This window comes from Geotrypetes seraphini, chromosome 9, assembly GCF_902459505.1.
Source record: "Geotrypetes seraphini chromosome 9, aGeoSer1.1, whole genome shotgun sequence".
NCBI lineage: Eukaryota > Metazoa > Chordata > Amphibia > Gymnophiona > Dermophiidae > Geotrypetes > Geotrypetes seraphini.
This window is the reverse complement of record NC_047092.1, coordinates 25,076,049-25,094,894: the sequence shown is the minus strand read 5'-3', so window position 1 is coordinate 25,094,894 and position 18,846 is coordinate 25,076,049. Positions and strand designations below refer to the sequence as shown.

The 18,846-nt window shown below is 42.7% G+C and overlaps 1 protein-coding gene across 6 annotated transcripts in view; it reads right to left on the bottom strand.

Annotated features, from left to right (window-relative positions):
* Positions 1-1,125: 1,125 nt before the first annotated feature.
* MAGI2 (membrane associated guanylate kinase, WW and PDZ domain containing 2) overlaps positions 1,126-18,846 on the bottom strand; it is a 1,098,994-nt gene continuing 1,081,273 nt past the window's right edge. For 4 of the 6 annotated variants that reach the window (XM_033957930.1, XM_033957933.1, XM_033957932.1 and 1 more), the window contains one exon: positions 1,126-2,966. In XM_033957930.1, coding sequence (XP_033813821.1) covers positions 2,164-2,966 — 803 coding nt within the window. In that variant the 3' untranslated portion in view covers positions 1,126-2,163. The remainder of the gene's footprint in view (positions 2,967-18,846) is intronic. The other 2 variants (XM_033957935.1, XM_033957936.1) reach the window with 2 other exon arrangements.

The following is an 18,846-nucleotide window of genomic DNA, read 5'->3' as shown; positions in this document are numbered from 1 at the left end:
ATGGGCAGGGACTCAATGCGGGGCTTCATTTGCATAAGTCACGAAGGGTTGAAAAGCAGGACAACGTGCAAATAACTCATGGCTGGACATGAATATGCATGAGATAAATCTGCACACAACAGAGGCAGAGGCACTGCCTTAAACTTGGCGAGGCTGACCTAAGCCTGGTTATAGGCCGCTGCTCTCATGGACTTCTAATCATTTAAGATGACGCATCCATACAAGTAGTGGAAGTATAACCAGGACTAAATAAAGGCAGCAAACAAGGACCTCCAGGAATGCACAAAATACTCTCACGCAAATTTACACCTGACCAAAGAAAATGTAAATGTCTGTATTGCTCTATGCATATATTTGCATATTTTACCAAATACACAGATACAATGCAGCTCAACCCCTGCTCTGGACAAACGGTGTCCCTAGGAACAGCTATGCTGAGTGTGCGTATATGTATACATTATCCAGTTGACATGTGTACTAGCATATACTTGGCTGCAGACATTTTATAAATAGACCTTTTCTACATGTAAAACAAGCCTTGTGGGTGAAAAATGAACTCATAAAGGGACAATTTTCAGACAGAGTTTCCCTTTGAAAAAGAGCTTACAGGCCTTTGGGTGCAAACTCCACAGATTGTTTAAGAATTGCCCCCATGAAAAATAATTTATTTTTAATGTTTTCTAGTATGGATGCAAATGTGTTTCATGCATATTCATTAGAGGTATCCTGAACACCCAAATCCATCTGTGGTCCTTGAGTTGGTGAATACCACTGCCCTAGAAAAGGTAAAAATTAGTCCGTGCAAGCAGCAGGATAAACTGAGGACTGGATAAAGCTATTCAGTAAATCTGGAGCCAGAGGCTGCACATAATCTTTGCACAGCTACCTCACAACCTGGGCCCTGAAATCCTTTCATGAATACTTAGCTATGCGTTGCTCAATTATCGTTGCTCCAAAGGAACAGGAGCCTCGGTTAATGTTGGTTTAAAGCAAGGATCTCAAAGTCCCTCCTTGAGGGCCGCGATCCAGTCGGGTTTTCAGGATTTCCCCAATGAATATGCATCGAAAGCAGAGCATGCACATAGATCTCATGCATATTCATTGGGGGAAATCCTGAAAACCCGACTGGATTGCGGCCCTCAAGGAGGGACTTTGAGACCCCTGGTTTAAAGTCATCTAAAAATAAACAGGTAAAAAAGCAGCCAGTGTTGTATTACATATTATGTGGTGTAGACTGAAGGGTTAGCTCTGTTTGGTCAGAAAGGCCTTAACATAAAGAAACTGCAGCTTTTTAAGAACCAAAGAATGTGATCATGCAGTTGTAAATCATAGTTTGATTTTTTACTCATCAAAATACTTGTGCAACTCGGTGCAATTCTAGGTGCCTGCAGAAACCTTCCCCTCCCCCCCCTGAATGAATTTTCAATTACAGTTCTACCATGATTTCCTTTCCACGTACAGAGATATGGTTGGTCACAAACAATGGTGGTAAAAACAGATAGCACACCAGTTATTCCATTTGTTTTCTAAATCATCCAGCAGCACGCAGTTAATTAGGCGCTGAAGGCAGGTGTATTACTCAACAACACGTCACGGGTGGGCGCTCGTCAAAGAAACTTTAACCCCTGTCTAGATATGTTGATAGCATTATATTTACAATGTCTTAGCTTAATTAAAAGATATAATCCTTTCTCGGTTCCAGCTTGCTCAGTGCAGTTGTATTTAAGGCGATGTTCCGTTTATGATTGCTCTAACTTGTCCAGTTTCTTGCTACAAAGGTTGGGATGAAACCCAAATCCTTCATGCAGTGAAATTATTATTTTTTTTTACTAAAGCTACTCTGCACTAGCCTTCTCTGATGGAGTTTACGTTAATTTGGTTCTTCCATAGCTGCCAAAGCTCCCGGAGATAATCCAGGAACTTCAGATACAGTTTTAAATTTCTAAGTACACTCTCGTACATGCTTCTCGAATGTCTTGGATGTCGAAACACATCTTATGGACTTACACGGAAATGCTTCTGATTCTCAAAGGGTTTCAGTATGTGTGCATGTGTGTCAGTTAAAATAAATTAAAGAGAAACTTAAATAGTGTCAGACAGAAGCTAGGAGGACTTGTATTGATTCTACTGTGGAACAGCAAGAAGGTGACAGCCAGAGTGTCTTCATCTGGTCATTGCAGAAGTGCTGGCCTTGAGTACAGCAGGTAGCTTATCAGAGCCAGGGATCTTCCATGGCCCTGGCGAGACTGCTGCCTTCCTAGCTGTCGTGGTGGTGCGTGTATTACTAGTATGAAGATGCCCTTCTCTGGAGAATTCAGTGTACTTTCCATCCTGCTCTCGCTGTTGCTGGTCCATGAAAGTTGCAACAGAACTGCAGCTATTGCTTGTATATGTCTTTGTGGCATCGGCTGGATCAGACTTGACCTTTTCCAAAGCAGGAACTGTATGTTTTTCAGTGGCTGCTATAGCAGATCTGCGGTCCTCCTTTCTGCAGGACAGCCTTTCTCTGTTGGATTCAGGGGACCTAGGTCTGTTGAGTCTAGGTTCATTGGTTCCAGTATACGCACTGCCCCCTGCTCCAGCCTCAGTGAGAGCCCTGCTCCCAGTTGCCTTGCCTTCCGAGGTGGGCCTCCTGCTTTCAAACCTCTTGTGTTTTCCATCTGAGGATCCCTTTCTGGAAGCCTCTTCCCGCTTTGACCTGTCCATCTTTTTCGGACTTGCCGACCTCTCTCTCGACTCTCCTACTCTTTTCTTCTTGTGACCATGAGCTGAAAGCTCCTTTGGTTTTCCCACGTCTCGTTCCTTCCCAATATCCCCTGTTGGGCTTGGGTTTATCTGGGAAGTAGGTCCAGAGGGCAGAGCTAGATGTGATGAAGTTAATGGTAAGATCATGTCGTCAAGGGGAATGGCTACTTCCGGCAGCCCTGGGGCATTTGTAGAGGGAGGACTCCAGGAGTTTGGTTCGTCTGTTACAAGAGGAAAATAAAGAAGTTTAAGTACGATAGGCACACAAACGTTTCCATAACATTTTGATTTTACAGCATTATCTAATTTTCATTAAAATTGATTAGCATTCTTATATAGTTTTATAGGAAATGACGACTTAACTAAGTTAAGCCTAATTGTCAAGTTTTCACGTTACAAAAATACCTCACTATCTTGAGTCTTTGAAGGAGAGGCAGCTTATCAGAATTGATAAATGAAAAAAAAAAAAAAAAGAATAAAATACTAGGTTTGGATTTGATCTTTATTTTCTGCAGGACACATATGAGAGTGTTTTTGCCACCTGTTTTAAATGCGTTTCTGCATTTAATATATAGGGCCCCTTTTACAAAGACGCAGTAGCAAACCTCAGTGTGGCAAATGCGACGCAGCCCATAGGAATTGAATAGACTGTGTTACATTGCCGTGCATTAATTGCTACTGCGGCTTTGTAGAAGGGGACCATAGTCAGTAAAAAATGAGTAACTAACAACAGGTCAACAGACGAATAAGACTTTCTCAAAAAAAAATTATCACAAAATTAAGAGATGGGACAACACAGCCTTCCTGTGAACTACCTAATTATCACAACCATGGGCTCCTTTTACTAAACTGCGGTGGCGTTTTTAGCGCGCGCTAATCCCCCCCCCCCCCTGGCTACATGGAGAAACTAACGCCAGCTCAATGGAGGCGTTAGCGCAGCTTTGTAAAAGGAGCCCTATGTTTCAGAGGCCATGAAAAGCCTCAGACTGTCGAAATTCCCTTTCCTTGATGCAGCCAACAGTAATTTAGCCCCATTGAAAAGAGGTGATCCTGAGGACATTTAGGGTAGAGAAGGAAAAACACACGTATTACTACTACTATTTAACATTTCTATAAGATTGAAAAGTGTACGCAGCGCTGTACATTCAACATGCAACAGACAGTTCCTTCACAGAAGAGCTTACATTTGTGGACAGACTGACAGGACATATGGGGAGGGTGGCAGAGAATGATAAGATGGACACAAGTCATTTTATGGTGAGTGGGAGTTAGGAGTTAAAGCAGCATGAAAAAAAGTGGGCTTTCAGCTTGGATTTGAATAGTGCTAAAGACAGTGCCTGCCATAAAGACTCAGTTTGTTCCATGCAAATGACGCAGCAAGCTAGAAAGGATGAAGAATGGACTAGGCAGTGGAGGAGAAGGGTACAGATAGGAGGAACTTGCCCAGTGAACAGAGTTCATGGGGGGAGCATAAGGGGAGAGAAGTATGGAGCGATATTGAGGGGCTATACAGTGAGTGCACTTGTAGGTCAGCAAGAGAGGTTTGAACTATATTTGGAAATGGATGGGGAGCCAGTGGAGTGACTTGAGGAGAGGGGTAATGCGAGTGTAGCAGCTCTCATGAAATGTAAGTCTTGGAGCAGAATTTTGCACAGATTGAAGGGGAGAGAGTTGGTTGAGCGGAAGACCTGAGAGAAGCAAGTTGCAGTAATCTAAGTGAGAGGTGATGAGAGGTGTGGATGAGGGTTTTGGTAGTGTTCAGAAAGGAGAGGTTGGATTTTGGTAATATACAAGAAAAAGCAACAGGCTTTAGCAGTTTGTTGGATCCGAGCGGAGACGGATAAAGAGGAGTCAAAGATGACACCAAGGTTACGAGCTGATGAGACAGGGAGGAGGAGAGTGTTGTCCAGAGAGGGAGAGAATGGGGCATTCCTAGAAATTAGTTGCAATGCTATTGAGTACCTGCATTTGCATGCCTGTCATCAATTGGTGAACATAAGAATAGCCTTACTGGGTCAGACTAATTGCCATCAAGCTGCATGGTCCATTCTCAAAGGGGCAAATCCCCCCAAAGTAGCAGCATTCTATGCTACTGATCCAGGGCAAGCAGTGGCTTGCCCCATGTCTTTCTCAATAACGGACTATGGACTCCAGGAAATTGTCCAAACCCTTCTTAAAACCAGCTACGCTATCAGCTGGAACCAAGCCTAGACATGACAACACAGATCCAACACATAGTCAAAAACACTTATGGCAAACTCTACTGGGTTAAAAGACTGAAACCCTACCTCACCCACCAAGCAATGTCCAACGTAGTAATATCCCTGGTACTCACAATCTTTGACTACTGCAATGTAACCCTGCTGGGTTTACCAAAATACACGAGCGGATTTACACCAGCCTTTGGCGGGCATAAATGCTCGCATCCAAAGTTAGGTGCAAAATGCACATTAACCTCCCCTTTTACTAAGCTGCATGGCCCACAGCATTAAATGCTCCAATGCTCATAGAATTCCTATGAGCGTTATAGAAGCATCGGGGCATTTTAGAAACCTTTACCGTAGCTTAGTAAAGGAGGGTGTAGGTTAGCATTCTGTACAGGTCATTCCATGCGGAGCACCCTTTAAAGAATACGAGCTTAGTGTGCATCATTTTGGCACCTGGGTGTCATTTACAGAATCTAGCTTTATGGTCCAAGGATGCAACTTACCAACATAAATTCCATTTTCTCCACATTTAGAACTAACCTATTCTCCTTAACGCGGGAGGCAATGCTGACGTAATTAAGAATTTAATAGAAATTGTATCTTATTTCTGCTTCTCAACTAGACCATAAGCTTTACGGAGTGGGGATGTTTATTATCTGTACAGTGCTTTTTTCTATTTATAGTCCTCCTACCTTCCTAGATTTAGCTCAAGGCTGATTCAACAAAATTATCAATGCACACAATTAAAAAAAAAAAAAATCTGTATCATAATAAAAGACAAATGCAAATACAAACAGAACAATATCAGACAGAAAGATAATTGTGTATAATTAGTACTGCTATAAAACTCTTAATATGCCAAAACAGCAGGAAAGCTGATTGGACAGATGAGCTCAAATGGCTGTGATCCAGAGAGAAGGGTTTAAGGCATATGGCCTGCCTTCTGCAATCTCCAGAGCTTTTCATCCACTTTACTGATGTAATTTTTGTTTATACTGCATTTGTTTGGTGCCAGTGCCATAAGGACTCATTTGTGCTGTACATCAGACTTTGAGGCAATTATATACATAAGCCAAGGCTAGAAAGATGGCTCTTATTTGCAAGGATTTCAAGAAAGAGATGCGATTCTTAGGTAAGTTATGTGGAGCTACCTCTGTCTCTTTAAGATGGTTCTTGGTACCTTAAAAGAGACAAAGAAAAATCCCCACGTTTTAAAGATTCTTATAATGGGGGCATATCCTTGCTCTGGATTTGGATAAGAACATTATGTGAAAGAGCAACATGGTGGGACAGATTTTAGTGGGCATTACTCATATGTTGATGGGAGTGCTGCTATTCCTAGGTATTCAGTTCTGGGGCATAAGTTAGTTATTTTTGTTTTTACAGTGGTGCGAGTAGCTCTGGCAAGATTTTGGCGCTCCTCACAGATTCTGGAGCATCACTGTCTCATTAGGCGCTTGGACTATGTCCACTTGATGCGTCATTTGACGGCTTTACGACGTCAAGAGCTAATTCTCTACCATAAAATATGGGGCTAATTTTGTGGCTTGGAGGGCTGTACTCCAGTGTTGATGTCTTCTACTGTATTGTGTAGTTTGGGGGTCATGGTGGGGGTGAACAGGGGATGGAAGGGGGGCGGAGTTTGGGTTTTTTGGGGAGTGCTTTTTGATAGATGCTGGGGGGCTTGGTATGCTGCTGATGTTCATATCTTGTGTTGTAAACATTTGAAAAATTGTGAATAAACAGATTTGATAAAAAGAAAAAAAGAGCTACTTATCTTTATTTAAAGTTTCCATTAATTCTTTCACTATTGACTTTTTCTGTGGACGAAGCTGGCCTAAGTATTAGGCAAATTTAGGCAGTCGACTAGGGCAACAGCTTCTTGCAGGATGGGGCAGCAAAGAGCAGTTCCATTCAAAGCAAAACAACACATATTCAAAGAGACATTGGCGAGTACTTATTCTGGCAGGAAGGAAGATAGGTCATTTTCGAATAGTTCATTAAACTGGATAAACGACTTTTGGAAATAGCTCTCATTATGTGTGTATTTGTCCCCAAACTCTGCCCCTAACCATGCCTTCTTTTTGGGTAGACGCAGGTAGACACCTCAGTGTAGATGCCTACATGGCACCTAACAAGTTAGGGGCCTACCTGAAAATTAATCTTTTAAATTGGTTTTTAACGGTGCTGAAAATTAGCAGAGATCCCCAAACAAGCAATTTAACCATCAGCAGCTGTTTTTGGTCTGTTACATAGTTTTGAATATAGACCAGATCCAAGTGTCATTCAAAGGCGTCATTTATAGACTTGTGCCTAGTATAGGGTTACCAGATTTTTGTCCAGAGAAATCCAGCCACATGGCCCCAAACCGTTCCTTCTCAGCCATGCCTGGTTCCACCTTCACCTCCAGTCCCACCTTATCCAACCTCTAGCTCCACCTCATTCTAACGCTATAGTCGGACCATCGATGTGGAATGCTTTGTCCGGAACGTTATGTTTTTGTGGAAATCTTCTGCAATTCCAGAAGTTGCTTAAAACCCATCTGTTTGTCCAAGCTTTCTTTAAGTGAATATAAAACTTCTTTTTATTGGTAAGCTGTGTACTAAATTGAAGAATGATGTTACTTGATAATTGCTCAGATGTACCGTATTTTCACGCAGATAACGCGCACCCGTGTAAAACACGCACATGGGTATAGCGCGCAGAAACCACGATTTTATGTACAAAAACTTTTGTATACCGCGCTCACGGGTATACCGCGCATGCTGCCCGACTGTCCTTTCGCCCGCCCCGACTCTCCTCTGGCCACCCCGACTCTCCTTTCGCCCTCCCCGACTCTCCGTGCGCTGTCCCGACTATCCGTTCACCCTCCCTGACTTTCCGTGCACTGCCCCGCCTCTCCGTGCGCTGTCCCGACTCTCCGTTCACCCTCCCTGACTTTCCGTGCACTGCCCCGACTCTCCGTGCGCTGTCCCGACTCTCCGTTCACCCTCCCTGACTTTCCGTGCACTGCCCCGCCTCTCTGTGCGCTGTCCCGACTCTCCGTTCACCCGCCCTGACTTTCCGTACACTGCCCCAACTCTCCGTGTGCTGTCCCGACTCTCCGTTTCTGATTGGCCCACGCGCCTTAGGCCCCACCAGTAGGCGGAGCTTTGGGACAGATGGGCCAATCCGGCCTCATTCCGTCGTTGGCTGCCTGCCGGACAGGCGGGTTTGGCTCCCGTCTGTCCGGCCAACTACCAAAGGTATGGGGAAGGGGGGTGGGGGTGTCGTGGGGGTCAGCCAGGGGGGTCGCGGGTCGGCTGGGGGGGCGGTCGGAGGTTCTTGGGGGGGGGGGCGGTCGTTGGAGGGAGGGGGGTTTGCGTCGAGGGCAGGAGGGCCTGGGATCCCTCCTGCCCATAATGTAGTGCGGGGTGGGGGTAGGGGGTCGCCGTGGCCAGGAGGGTTTGGGCTCCCTCCTGGCCCGATATTGTCGGGGAGTTGGGGAGTCGGCCGGGCAAGAGGGCTTGGGCTCCCTCTTGCTCCGATCGTGGATGCGGGTGCGGGTGGGAGCGCGTGCGAGTGGTCGTTCGGGGTGGGGGTGCGAGCGGTCCTGCTGGGGGGGGTGAATCGGGCGTCGGGCGGGGTGGGAACTATGTAAAAAAATTTTTGTATACCGCGCTCACGCGTATAACGCGCGAGGGGTATGCGCGGTAGGTAAAAATGCGTATAATGCGCGCGTTATATGCGTGAAAATACGGTAGTCCTGCTGAAGATGCGATGATATAATATTGTGACTTTCTATTTTCCTCTACCTGATGTATGTCTCCTTTTAAAATGTTCATTTTTTTATGCATGGAAATTTGTGAGCTGCCTTGGAAAAAGGCGGATTAAAAAATGTTTTAGATTTCTCCATGGAGAAACAAAATGGCGGTGGCATGGCAGCAGTGTGATTGATCTGCTCCGCTATACCTTGCTATTTGTTGGATCTGATTGCTTCTATTATCGTGAGGATTTTGCAACCCTGCGATGCCCCACACTAAACGCAAGGGCTTTCTTCAGGCGGACCCTTCCTCGCCCCGACAAGCAACGCTAGACAGATTTCCCACCAGCTCACTGGCTAGCTCAGCAGGAGGAAGTTTCCCAGCCTTAACTTTTGTGAAAGGAGCCGTAGAGGTTTTGGGATTGAAGACATCATTATCTTCTCCCACAGCCCGACTTCTGCCAAATCCGGCGCCAGAGGGCGAGGTGAGTGCAAACACGAATGACCAGAAGAGTCTATTGCCTTCACAAAGTGAGGGGTCCCACATTCTCATAGACGCTGAGTCTCCAGCATCGCAGAGGGTGGAAGAGAACTGCATTTCCCAGGTCACCCTGGAAAACGTTTGGCGAGTCCTTCAGAAGCTCGAGGTAGCCGCTACGAAGTCTGCAGCTATACTATCTAAAATAGACCCTTTGTCAACCTCAATGCAAAATATTCAAACTGAAATGAACATTAAATTTAATCAAATTGATGTAGAAATTGCCTCTATACAAAAACTCTCAGGTTCCTTCATTAAAGAAAAGATGTTTCTTCAAAGAAAAATCGAACAATTAGAAAATTATAATAGAAGGTTAAAAACCTAAGAGTTCTGAACTTTCCTAAGTCATGTGTTCTAACTCCGTTAGACATGTTAAAAAAAATTCTTGATGGAAAATTTGAAATATACAATTGAGTCTATTCCACCAATAAATAGGATTTACTATCTTCCTAGGAGAGGGAAAAAAAAGTGATCTACCAGTAGAGTCACCAGGTTGATAAACCACAACCATGTGACTTTAACAACATAACGGACATATTGGAAAGCTCACATGAGGAAATTGAATATAGAGGGACTTTACTTATATCATTAGTTTTTGAGCAGGACTATGGGGTCCTTTTATCAAGCTGCGGTAGGGGTTTAACATGCGTAATACCGCGTGTTAAACCGCCTGCTGCGCTAGCTGCTAACGCTTGCATTGAGCAGGCGTTAGTTTTTTAGCCGACCGCAGGGGTTAGCGCGTGTTTAAATGTCTGACGCGCTAACCCCGCTAGTGCAGCTTGATAAAAGGACTCCTTAACCCTTTTAGGACCATAAGGATCGTAGGCCAATTTTTGTGGTTTTGACGACATTTTTATGGTAAAAAGGGCTTGCAGATGCCAAAAAATTGATTCTTTTTGTGAAATATCATTATTTTTTTTAAAAAAATCACACTTCTGGCTTATGGACAGTGTGGCAAGTGAATCTTCTCGTCAATCTGGCAACGACGCTAATGAATGAATGTCGGAACCAGTTTGTTTACATAAAGGCAGTATCCTATGGAATCCGTACATATCAAATTTAGAACTGTAGACTATCCCAATCAAAATTTATAGGATTTTAAAGTTATGGGACAAATATGTCCCTTGGTCCTGAAAGGGTTAAATTCCCTGATGAGAATGTTTTTTCATTACACACATACTCTATTTTTCAGTCAGAAGATCTGGATTTTCACGGATGTTGCCAAGTCAACTCAAGAACGTAGAAAACTTTTTTTGAGTATAAGGGAAGAAGTAAAAACAAACGGAAGCCACATTTTTACTAAGCTACCCATGTATATGTGTTATTCGATTTACTGGTATTAAATATGATTCTTGGACATGAAGAAAATCATTAGGCCTTTTCCTTTATAATGGTGTTTAATAAGTTAGATCTCCTTATCTTTTTCTTTTATGTTTCTCCACTTTATTGAGGTCAGATAAAAGCTTAAAAATATTCAATATTTAGTTTCCAACCCAAGAAATTGAAATACCTATGGTAAATTGATGTTATTAGATTAATAATTTTGAGATTTGAAAGAATTACCCCTGGTAAATTGAATTATAATTTTCATTAGAATATTATTTTTGAGGATGAAAAAATTTAAATTGTTATTTTAATATTAATGCTTTGATTTTCTGTAACAAGAGGTTATCTTGTGTATAAGTTTTGAAAAAATTAATTAAATAATAATAATAAAATATTATAAATAAATCTCTACAATATTCCCCAATGCCAAAAACCATTCACCGTTAATATCTGTGCACTCTATATATCTTCATCGCCACTTATATTATACCCAAAATAGTGAATAAATATTTAATTAGTGAATGTGGCCTCAGGTACACCTCCTCCACCTTTGATAAAAACGTATATCTGGTGGGAATATCGGTGTGTCGATATCCTCTTTGGCCTACATCATCCTCATATCACTCATATTTAATTTCTATTTATCAATTTTTTTAAAATTTTTTAACATTCATATGCTTTTTTTTTTAGAAGTTTTGTAAATATATTAGTTAAATCTTCTGATGAATTTCATACTTAACTAAATTCACCGTATTCTCATGCTCCTGGGATAAATTGATCTGACATGTTTCGTAAAGGTTGCTTTTTCAAGGATCCCCTCAGAGCCGCTGTATTGTCCATCGTACTCCAACTTAATGGCAAGTGCAAAATAAATAAATAAATAGAATGACCATAGGATGCCTTTACACTACATCATCCCTCAGTTTCTAACAAAGTTAGGCGCAGATCACTGATCTGAATGCAAGCTAATTAGGTGATAACAATCAGTTACTAGCATTAACACACTTATTTGGCAGTAATTAGGAGTTACACACAAATCTACTCTATACCCTATTCTATAACATGTGTACCTAGCGTGCAACTTCTAAGTGTGCAGCTCCAAAGGGGGCGTGTCCATGAGAGGGACATTCCCAGGATTTAGGAGCGATATTATAGAACACCTGCATTTGAGCACTAGAGAATGACATGGGGCAAATTTTTCCCCAACCCCCCCCAGGAACTCAATTTTCCCGTCCCATCCCCACGAGTTTTGTCGCTGTCCCTGCCCCATTCCTGTAAGCTCCGCCTTAACCACACAAGCCTAGAATATTTATGATTTTAAAGGGTTTGAGGCTTGTGCAGATGAGGACGGAGCTTGCACGAATGGGGCAGGGCCTGGAAAAGAACTCGCTGGGACAGGACGGGAAAAATGAGTTCCCATGGGGACGGGGGAAAATTTTGTCCCCATGTCATTCTCTACTTGGGAGAATAGTATAGAAAATTGAATAAATAGTGTGAAAAGTTTCAGCCTCTGATAACCAGAGCTGGTATTGTGACATCATAATGCCTCATTCCACCAATGCCTAAGAGCCAACCTCATCAGTGATGTCACAATGGCTTCATTGTCCTATACTTGGCTCACTTTTACTACATTTTGATTTCTAGAGTGGTGCATTGGTTAAAGCTACAGCCTCAGCACCCTGAAGTTGTCAGTTCAAACCCACGCTGCGCCGTGTGACCTTGGGTATGTCACTTAATTCCCCCATTGCCCCAGGTACATTAGATAGATTGTGAGCCCACCAGGATAGACAGGAAAAAATGCTTAAGTACCTGAATAAATTAATGTAAAGCACTCTGAGCTTCCCTCAGAGAGCAGTATAGAAAATTGAATAAATAGTGTGAAGAGTTTCAGCCTCTGATAACCAGAGCTGGTATTGTGATGTCATAATGCCTCATTCCACCAATGCCTAAGAGCCAGCCTCATCAGTGATGTCACAATGGCTTCCTTGATTGTCCTATACTTGGCTCACTTTTACTACATTTTGATTTCTAGAGTGGTGCAGTGTAGAGATTATAATACTACAAAAAAACTCCACTTAGATAAAGCTGAGAGCCTGCTCTAATGGAAGAAAAGCCTCAGGTTTTATCGGCAGAGCTCAAGCTCAAACCACCGCCACCGCTTTGGTGTACAGAATGACACAGACAAAATTTTCCAAGTCCCTGCAGGAACTCAATTTCCCCATCCCAGCCCTGTGAGTTTTGTCCCTGTCCCTGCCCCATTCCTGCAAGCTCTGCCTTAACCACACAAGCCTCGAACCCTTATGATTTTAAAGTGTCTTGAGATTTTTGCAGATGAGAACGGAGCTTGCAGGAATGGTGCAAGGATGGGGCGGGAAAATCAGTTCTCGCGGGGACGGGGAAAAATTTGTCTTTTGCGGACGCAAATGCTAGTGTGAAATGTGTAAATTTCTTTCCATGCCGAGCACTCTTTACAGAATACTAGCTTAGGGCGCATCATTTCAGCACCATTTACAGAATCTAGCCCTATGCGTACCAGTGTTCCTCTCTATCCACCCATACCTATAGACAGATAGCACAGTTACTATTTAGACTCGTTGAATATGGAAGCAATTTTTCAACTGCAAACTGGAAATGTCTTGAACAATCATGCAACACATTCATAAGCTGTTTTTCCTACAGATGCAAGAAGCACGGATTGCAGGTGGCTCATCTTGGTGACCTCTGCAATCCATCACAGTTTGATACAACATCCCGGGCACAGATATTAATAAGGAGCTGTACCTTCTGGCAATAGTCAGACTGCTGGCTCGAACTGCAGAGCTTCCAATGTATAATTTTATTTTCAGGTAGTTACAGTAAACTGTGATTGATTACACTGGTCTGTGTGCAGCCTTTTTGAAGTCTGCGCTGATGCTGTTAACACCGTCATGCTTGGATAGTCCGTGGCGCCCATTCCATAAGGGAAGACAAACCATGCACAAAGATTGGGGCCTGAGGCGCTTTTCAATGTCACCCTCTTAAAAGTGAGCCCTTGCCCAATCGGGCTCACGATATTTTTCCATGATATTACGTGCCACAATTTCACCTCGAGTTTGAACTTAGCCCAAGAATTTGATGGCCAGTAATCATGCCTCTGAACAGAGAAATTGTTTGCTAAGCACTTGTTTGAAAAGTGTTAAAAAATGTTTGCCAAGTATAAAAATGAGTGCTAGCAACATGTTTCATTTGCTGACAATAAAACTGCACTGTGTAACCATCTGCCCTTTGGCATGGATTCTGAGACATAAAAGGTATTAGGAGCAGAAACAGATTAAAAAAAAACCCCAAGTAAACCAGTGAGTAGTGATCTCATGTTTGAAGGACAGTTATTAGCTGTAATTTCAATTATTTACAACCATTTTTAGTTTGAGATGGACAACATCTATTTCTCCTACCTGCCATAGGAGGTTACGCAGAAAATGTTCTTATTAAAATTATTTATATATATATTAAAAAAAAAAGTAGCACTGATTTGTGACTGTATAGAAACAGTGGAAATGGAAAGCATTACGATCCAATTTTTGCTAATGCTAAGAGCCTATAAGAAAACAGCAAAATTACTGGGGAGATGAAAGGATTCGTAATCTGAACCTTGAAAAGGATCAAACCTTTAAAAGCTGTGCTCAGACCATGTCTCCCCAGGACATCCTTTTCACATCACTGAGATGACGACTTTTTATAGCCAGCATTCACAGGAAAAAGGCATCATTTTATGTTTTCGAACATCAAATTAATGACTTTGCTCCTTCTGAGGTTACGGTTGAGTCAAATGGTGTGGTGGCTGTGTTAGTCCACTTTCCAAGGTAATATATAGAACTAGTCTTTAAGCCCGTTACATTAACGGGCGCTAGAATATATGTATGTCTGTCTTTCTTTCTTTCTGTCTCACTCCCTGCCCTTGTGTCTTTCTTCTTTTCTTTCTGTCTCCCTCCCTCCTATTATTTGCCTTTCTATTTGTCTCTCTTTCTGCCCCCTATGCAGCATTTATCTCCCCTTGTCCACTTTCCTGTACAGTAGCCATATCAGCATTCCCTCCCCCTCCATTTCCTTGTGCATCAGCATTTCATCCCTCCCTACTTCCCTGTGCAGCATTTTCTTCCCTCCCCACTTCCCTGTACAGCAGCTGCAGCAGCATTTCTTCCCTGTGTGCAGCAGTTTTTTGTTTTTGTTTTTTTTAATGCGAGAAGGGACAGCCCCCGGTTGTTTCCTTTGATTAAATGTTCATTAGATTTCGCCGTTCGCCGCACCATGAGAGTCGGGTGAGAGCTGTTACCCTCAGCTGTTTTTTATTTTTTTGGTAGTTGAAAGCCGCCGCCGCCGCAATTAGGGTTCGCCGGCCGCCAGCACTCAGCCACACAGTGGGAGCCGGGTGAGAGCAGCGACCTGCAGTTGTGTATTTTTTTTTTTTGTTTTTAGTTGAAAGCCGCCGCTGCAGCTCCTCTCTCGATCCTGGTGCAGTGCGAGAGAGGAGCCGGTACCATTCACAGTGAGAGGCGGGGGTGAGGAAGGCCGCCGCAGCTGTGTAACTTTTTTTTTAATTTGAAAGCCGCCGCCGCCGCAGCCGGGGCCGCGCATGCGCAGTCGTGTTTCTACGCGGCCTAGCATTTTATTATATTAGATTAAAACAAAACACAAAGGAAATAAGGTGATAAAAAAGGCATCTTGGATAGGAGTGCGCTACATGTGGTGTATTTAGATGTTAGCAAAGGCTTCTAATAAGTAAACTGGGTGCCCTCAGGATGAGACCCAAAGCAAAAGATTGGGTCAGGAACTGGTTGAGTAGAAGGCAACAGAGGGTAGTGGTCAATGGAGATCTCTCTGTTACCAGTTTTGTGCCTCAAGGTTCGGTTCTTGGGCCTGCTCTTTTTAACATTTTTTTAAGCAATACTGTTGAAGAGCTGTCTGGTAAGGTTTGCCACTTTGCAAACGATACTAAAATTTGTAATAGAGTAGACACCCCTGATGGTGTAGATCAGTGATTCCCAACCCTGTCCTGGAGGAACACCAGGCCAATCGGGTTTTCAGGCTAGCCCTAATGAATATGCATGAGAGAGATTTGCATATGATGGAAGTGATAGGCATGCAAATTTGCTACATGCATATTCATTAGGGCTAGCCTGAAAACCCGATTGGCCTGGTGTTCCTCCAGGACAGGGTTGGGAACCACTGGTGTAGATAACACGAGGAAGGACCTAGCGAAGCTTGAAGAATGGTCTAAAATGTGGCAGCTAAGATTTAATGCCAAGAAATGCATTTTGGGCTGCCATAACCCGAGGGAGTGGTACGGTTTAGGGGGGCTGAAGAACTTTTGTGCACAAAAGAGAAGAGCGGGGCTTGGGTGTGATAGTCTGTGATGATCTTAAGATGGCCAAACAGGTTGTAAAGGTAACGGTGAAAGCTAGAAGGATGCTTGGGTGCACAGGGAGAGGAATGGCCAGTAAGAAAAAGGAGATTTTGATGCCCTTGTATAAGACTCTGGTGACACCTCATTTAGAGACCACACCTTCAAAAAGATATAAACAGGATGGAGTCAGTCCAGAGGCAGGCTAGTAAAATGGTTGGCATTCTTTGTCATAAGGCATATGGGGGCAGACTTAAAGATCTCAATGTTTACTTTGGAGGAAAGGCAGGAGGGGAGGGGGACATGATATAGATGTTTAAATACCTTCATGGCATCAATGCGCATGAGGCAAATCTCTTTCATTTGAAAGGAAGCTTCGCAGTGAGAGGGCAAAGGATGAAATTAAGAGGTGATAAGCTTAGGAGTAATCTAAGAAAGTACATTTTTACAGAATGAGTGGTAAATGTGTGGAATAGTCTCCCAGTAGAGGTGGTGGTGGAGACAAAGACTCTGTCTGAGTTTAAGAAGGCGTGGGACAAGTATGTAGGATCTCTTAGGAAAAAGAGAAGATAGTGGATGCTGAAGATGGGCAGACTGGATGGACCATTCGGTCTTTATCTGCTGTCATGTTTCTCTGTTAATTCTACTGTATTATCTATTAATGCATCCCTTGCATGCACAAATGTATAGAATATTAGCACTTACCTGTGAAAATGCCATCAGGCTGCCTAAGATTTACTAATACACTGCTGTTTATTTGGCCACATAAAATTTCATCTGCCATTTGGACGCCCTGTTCCAATTTCCTAAGCTCCTCCAGCAATTTTTCACAGTCCGCATGCATTTTAACAACTTTGATCAGTTTAATCATCTTGCTTGTCGTCCCAGTACAGAACCTTGTGGCACTCCACTATTCACCCTCCTCAATTGAGAAACATGGTCATTTAACCCTACCCTCTGTTTTCTGTCCAATAACCAAGTCCTAATCCACAACAGAACATTGCCTCCTATCCCATGACTCTTTAATTTTCTCATGAAGAACTTTGTTGATAGCTTTCTGAAAGTCCAGGTGCACTACATCAGCCGGCTCTCCCTTGGCTGAACCCATACTGACTCTATCCCATTAAACCAAGTTTGTCTATGTGTTCTGTAATTTTATTCTTTATAATAGTTTCTACTGTTTTGCCCAGTACTGACATTGGGTTTACCAGTTTGTAATTTCCCAGTCAATGGTTAGTGTAACTGCATGTGCGGGGCACCCGACACTGTCCTCACTCCTCCCCCATTCCAGCAGGGGAGAGCCGACGGAGGAGGGCTGCAGTCCGGCCATCGGACCAACGGTTGGCTCGGGGGCCCGTTCTGACTGTTTTGATTTTATTTTCAATTCTTTTTAGTTTATGATATATTTTTTTTAGTCTCACTTATTGTTTTACCACTTAGTTTGTTTTATTTTATCATTCAAATTTCATTTAAATTTCCCCAGAATTCTATTGCTTCAACGGTTCTCCCTCTGCATCTATTCTTATCTCCCCTCTTTTTTCAACCTTTCAAAGTCCTTTAGACCATTGTAATCTTATTAGAATGTTTATTTTCTCATTTTTCTCATCTATTCTCTATTTTATTTCTTCATTACTCTACTAATTGTCATTTTTCCAGGTACTTTAGTTAGATTGTGAGCCTTCGGGACAGTAAGGGAATTTCTAAGTACCTATTTTTTATTTATTTATCTTATTTTTATTGTATCCTTTAATGTATATTTCTCTGTAAACCTATATTACTTATAATTTTAATGCACACTATTGTCTATTTTTCTGTAAACTGCTTAGAATCCTAACGGAGTTTAGCGGTATATAAGAAATAAATTACATTACATTACATATAAATGTTTATTACGCTGATACTGGGTTATGCCAGTATTCTATAATAGAATCTGGGCACCATTTAAAAATCTTAAGCCAGGCTGATGTTAGTGACACCTTAATATTACTACCTAGCGGTTTTTGCACATTAAAAATGCTTGTGCTACAACACAGTAAAATAGCATCATTTAAGCATTACAATTAACAATATGTCAGAATTTTACAGCCACTGTGAATGCTCAAAGTGTCCACCCCCATCTTCAACACAGTCTTTCTGTCACTTTGGGAACCTCTTAACAGCCTTGTCGAACAATCCCTATAGTAAACGGCCCCAAATCATCTGCAGCACTTCCTTGAGTTCAGTGATTGTTTATGGCTTTGGGTGGAGCTTGTGATAGGACTCCAACATTGCCCCCAAAACATAAATCTACCTCACTGTGACATAATTAACAGTAAGTTGGCTTTTATTTCAAATAATGGTAGTTTTACAACGCAGAGAATTTTGAACGCGTGAAAATCGCTGGGTGGTCACACTAAAAAGTCTGTACATAAGAACATAAGAAATGCCTCTGCTGGGTCAGACCCGAGGTCCATCATGCCCAGCAGTCCGCTCCCGCAGTGGCCCAACAGGTCCCGGACCTGTGTAGTAATCTCCTATCTATACCCCTCTATCCCCATTTCCAGTAGGAATTTATCCAATCCTTTCTTGAACCCCAGTACCATACTCTGTCCTATTACGTCCTCTGGAAGCGCATTCCAGGTGTCCACCACACTTTGGGTAAAGAAGAACTTCCTAGCATTTGTTTTGACTGTGTTTAAAAATAATCTAATTCCACTTGGCACATAAACACAGATTGTAACTTTAAATAAAGCTGTAAAATTTCACATTGAAATTCCAAATATTTGCTAAGAAAATGGCAACCCCCCAACCCTCTAGGGCAGTGTTTTTCAACCTTTTTACACCTATGGACCGGCAGAAATAAAATAATTATTCTGTGGACAGGCACTGGTCCACAGACCAGTGGTTGAAGAACACTGGGCTAAGTTGT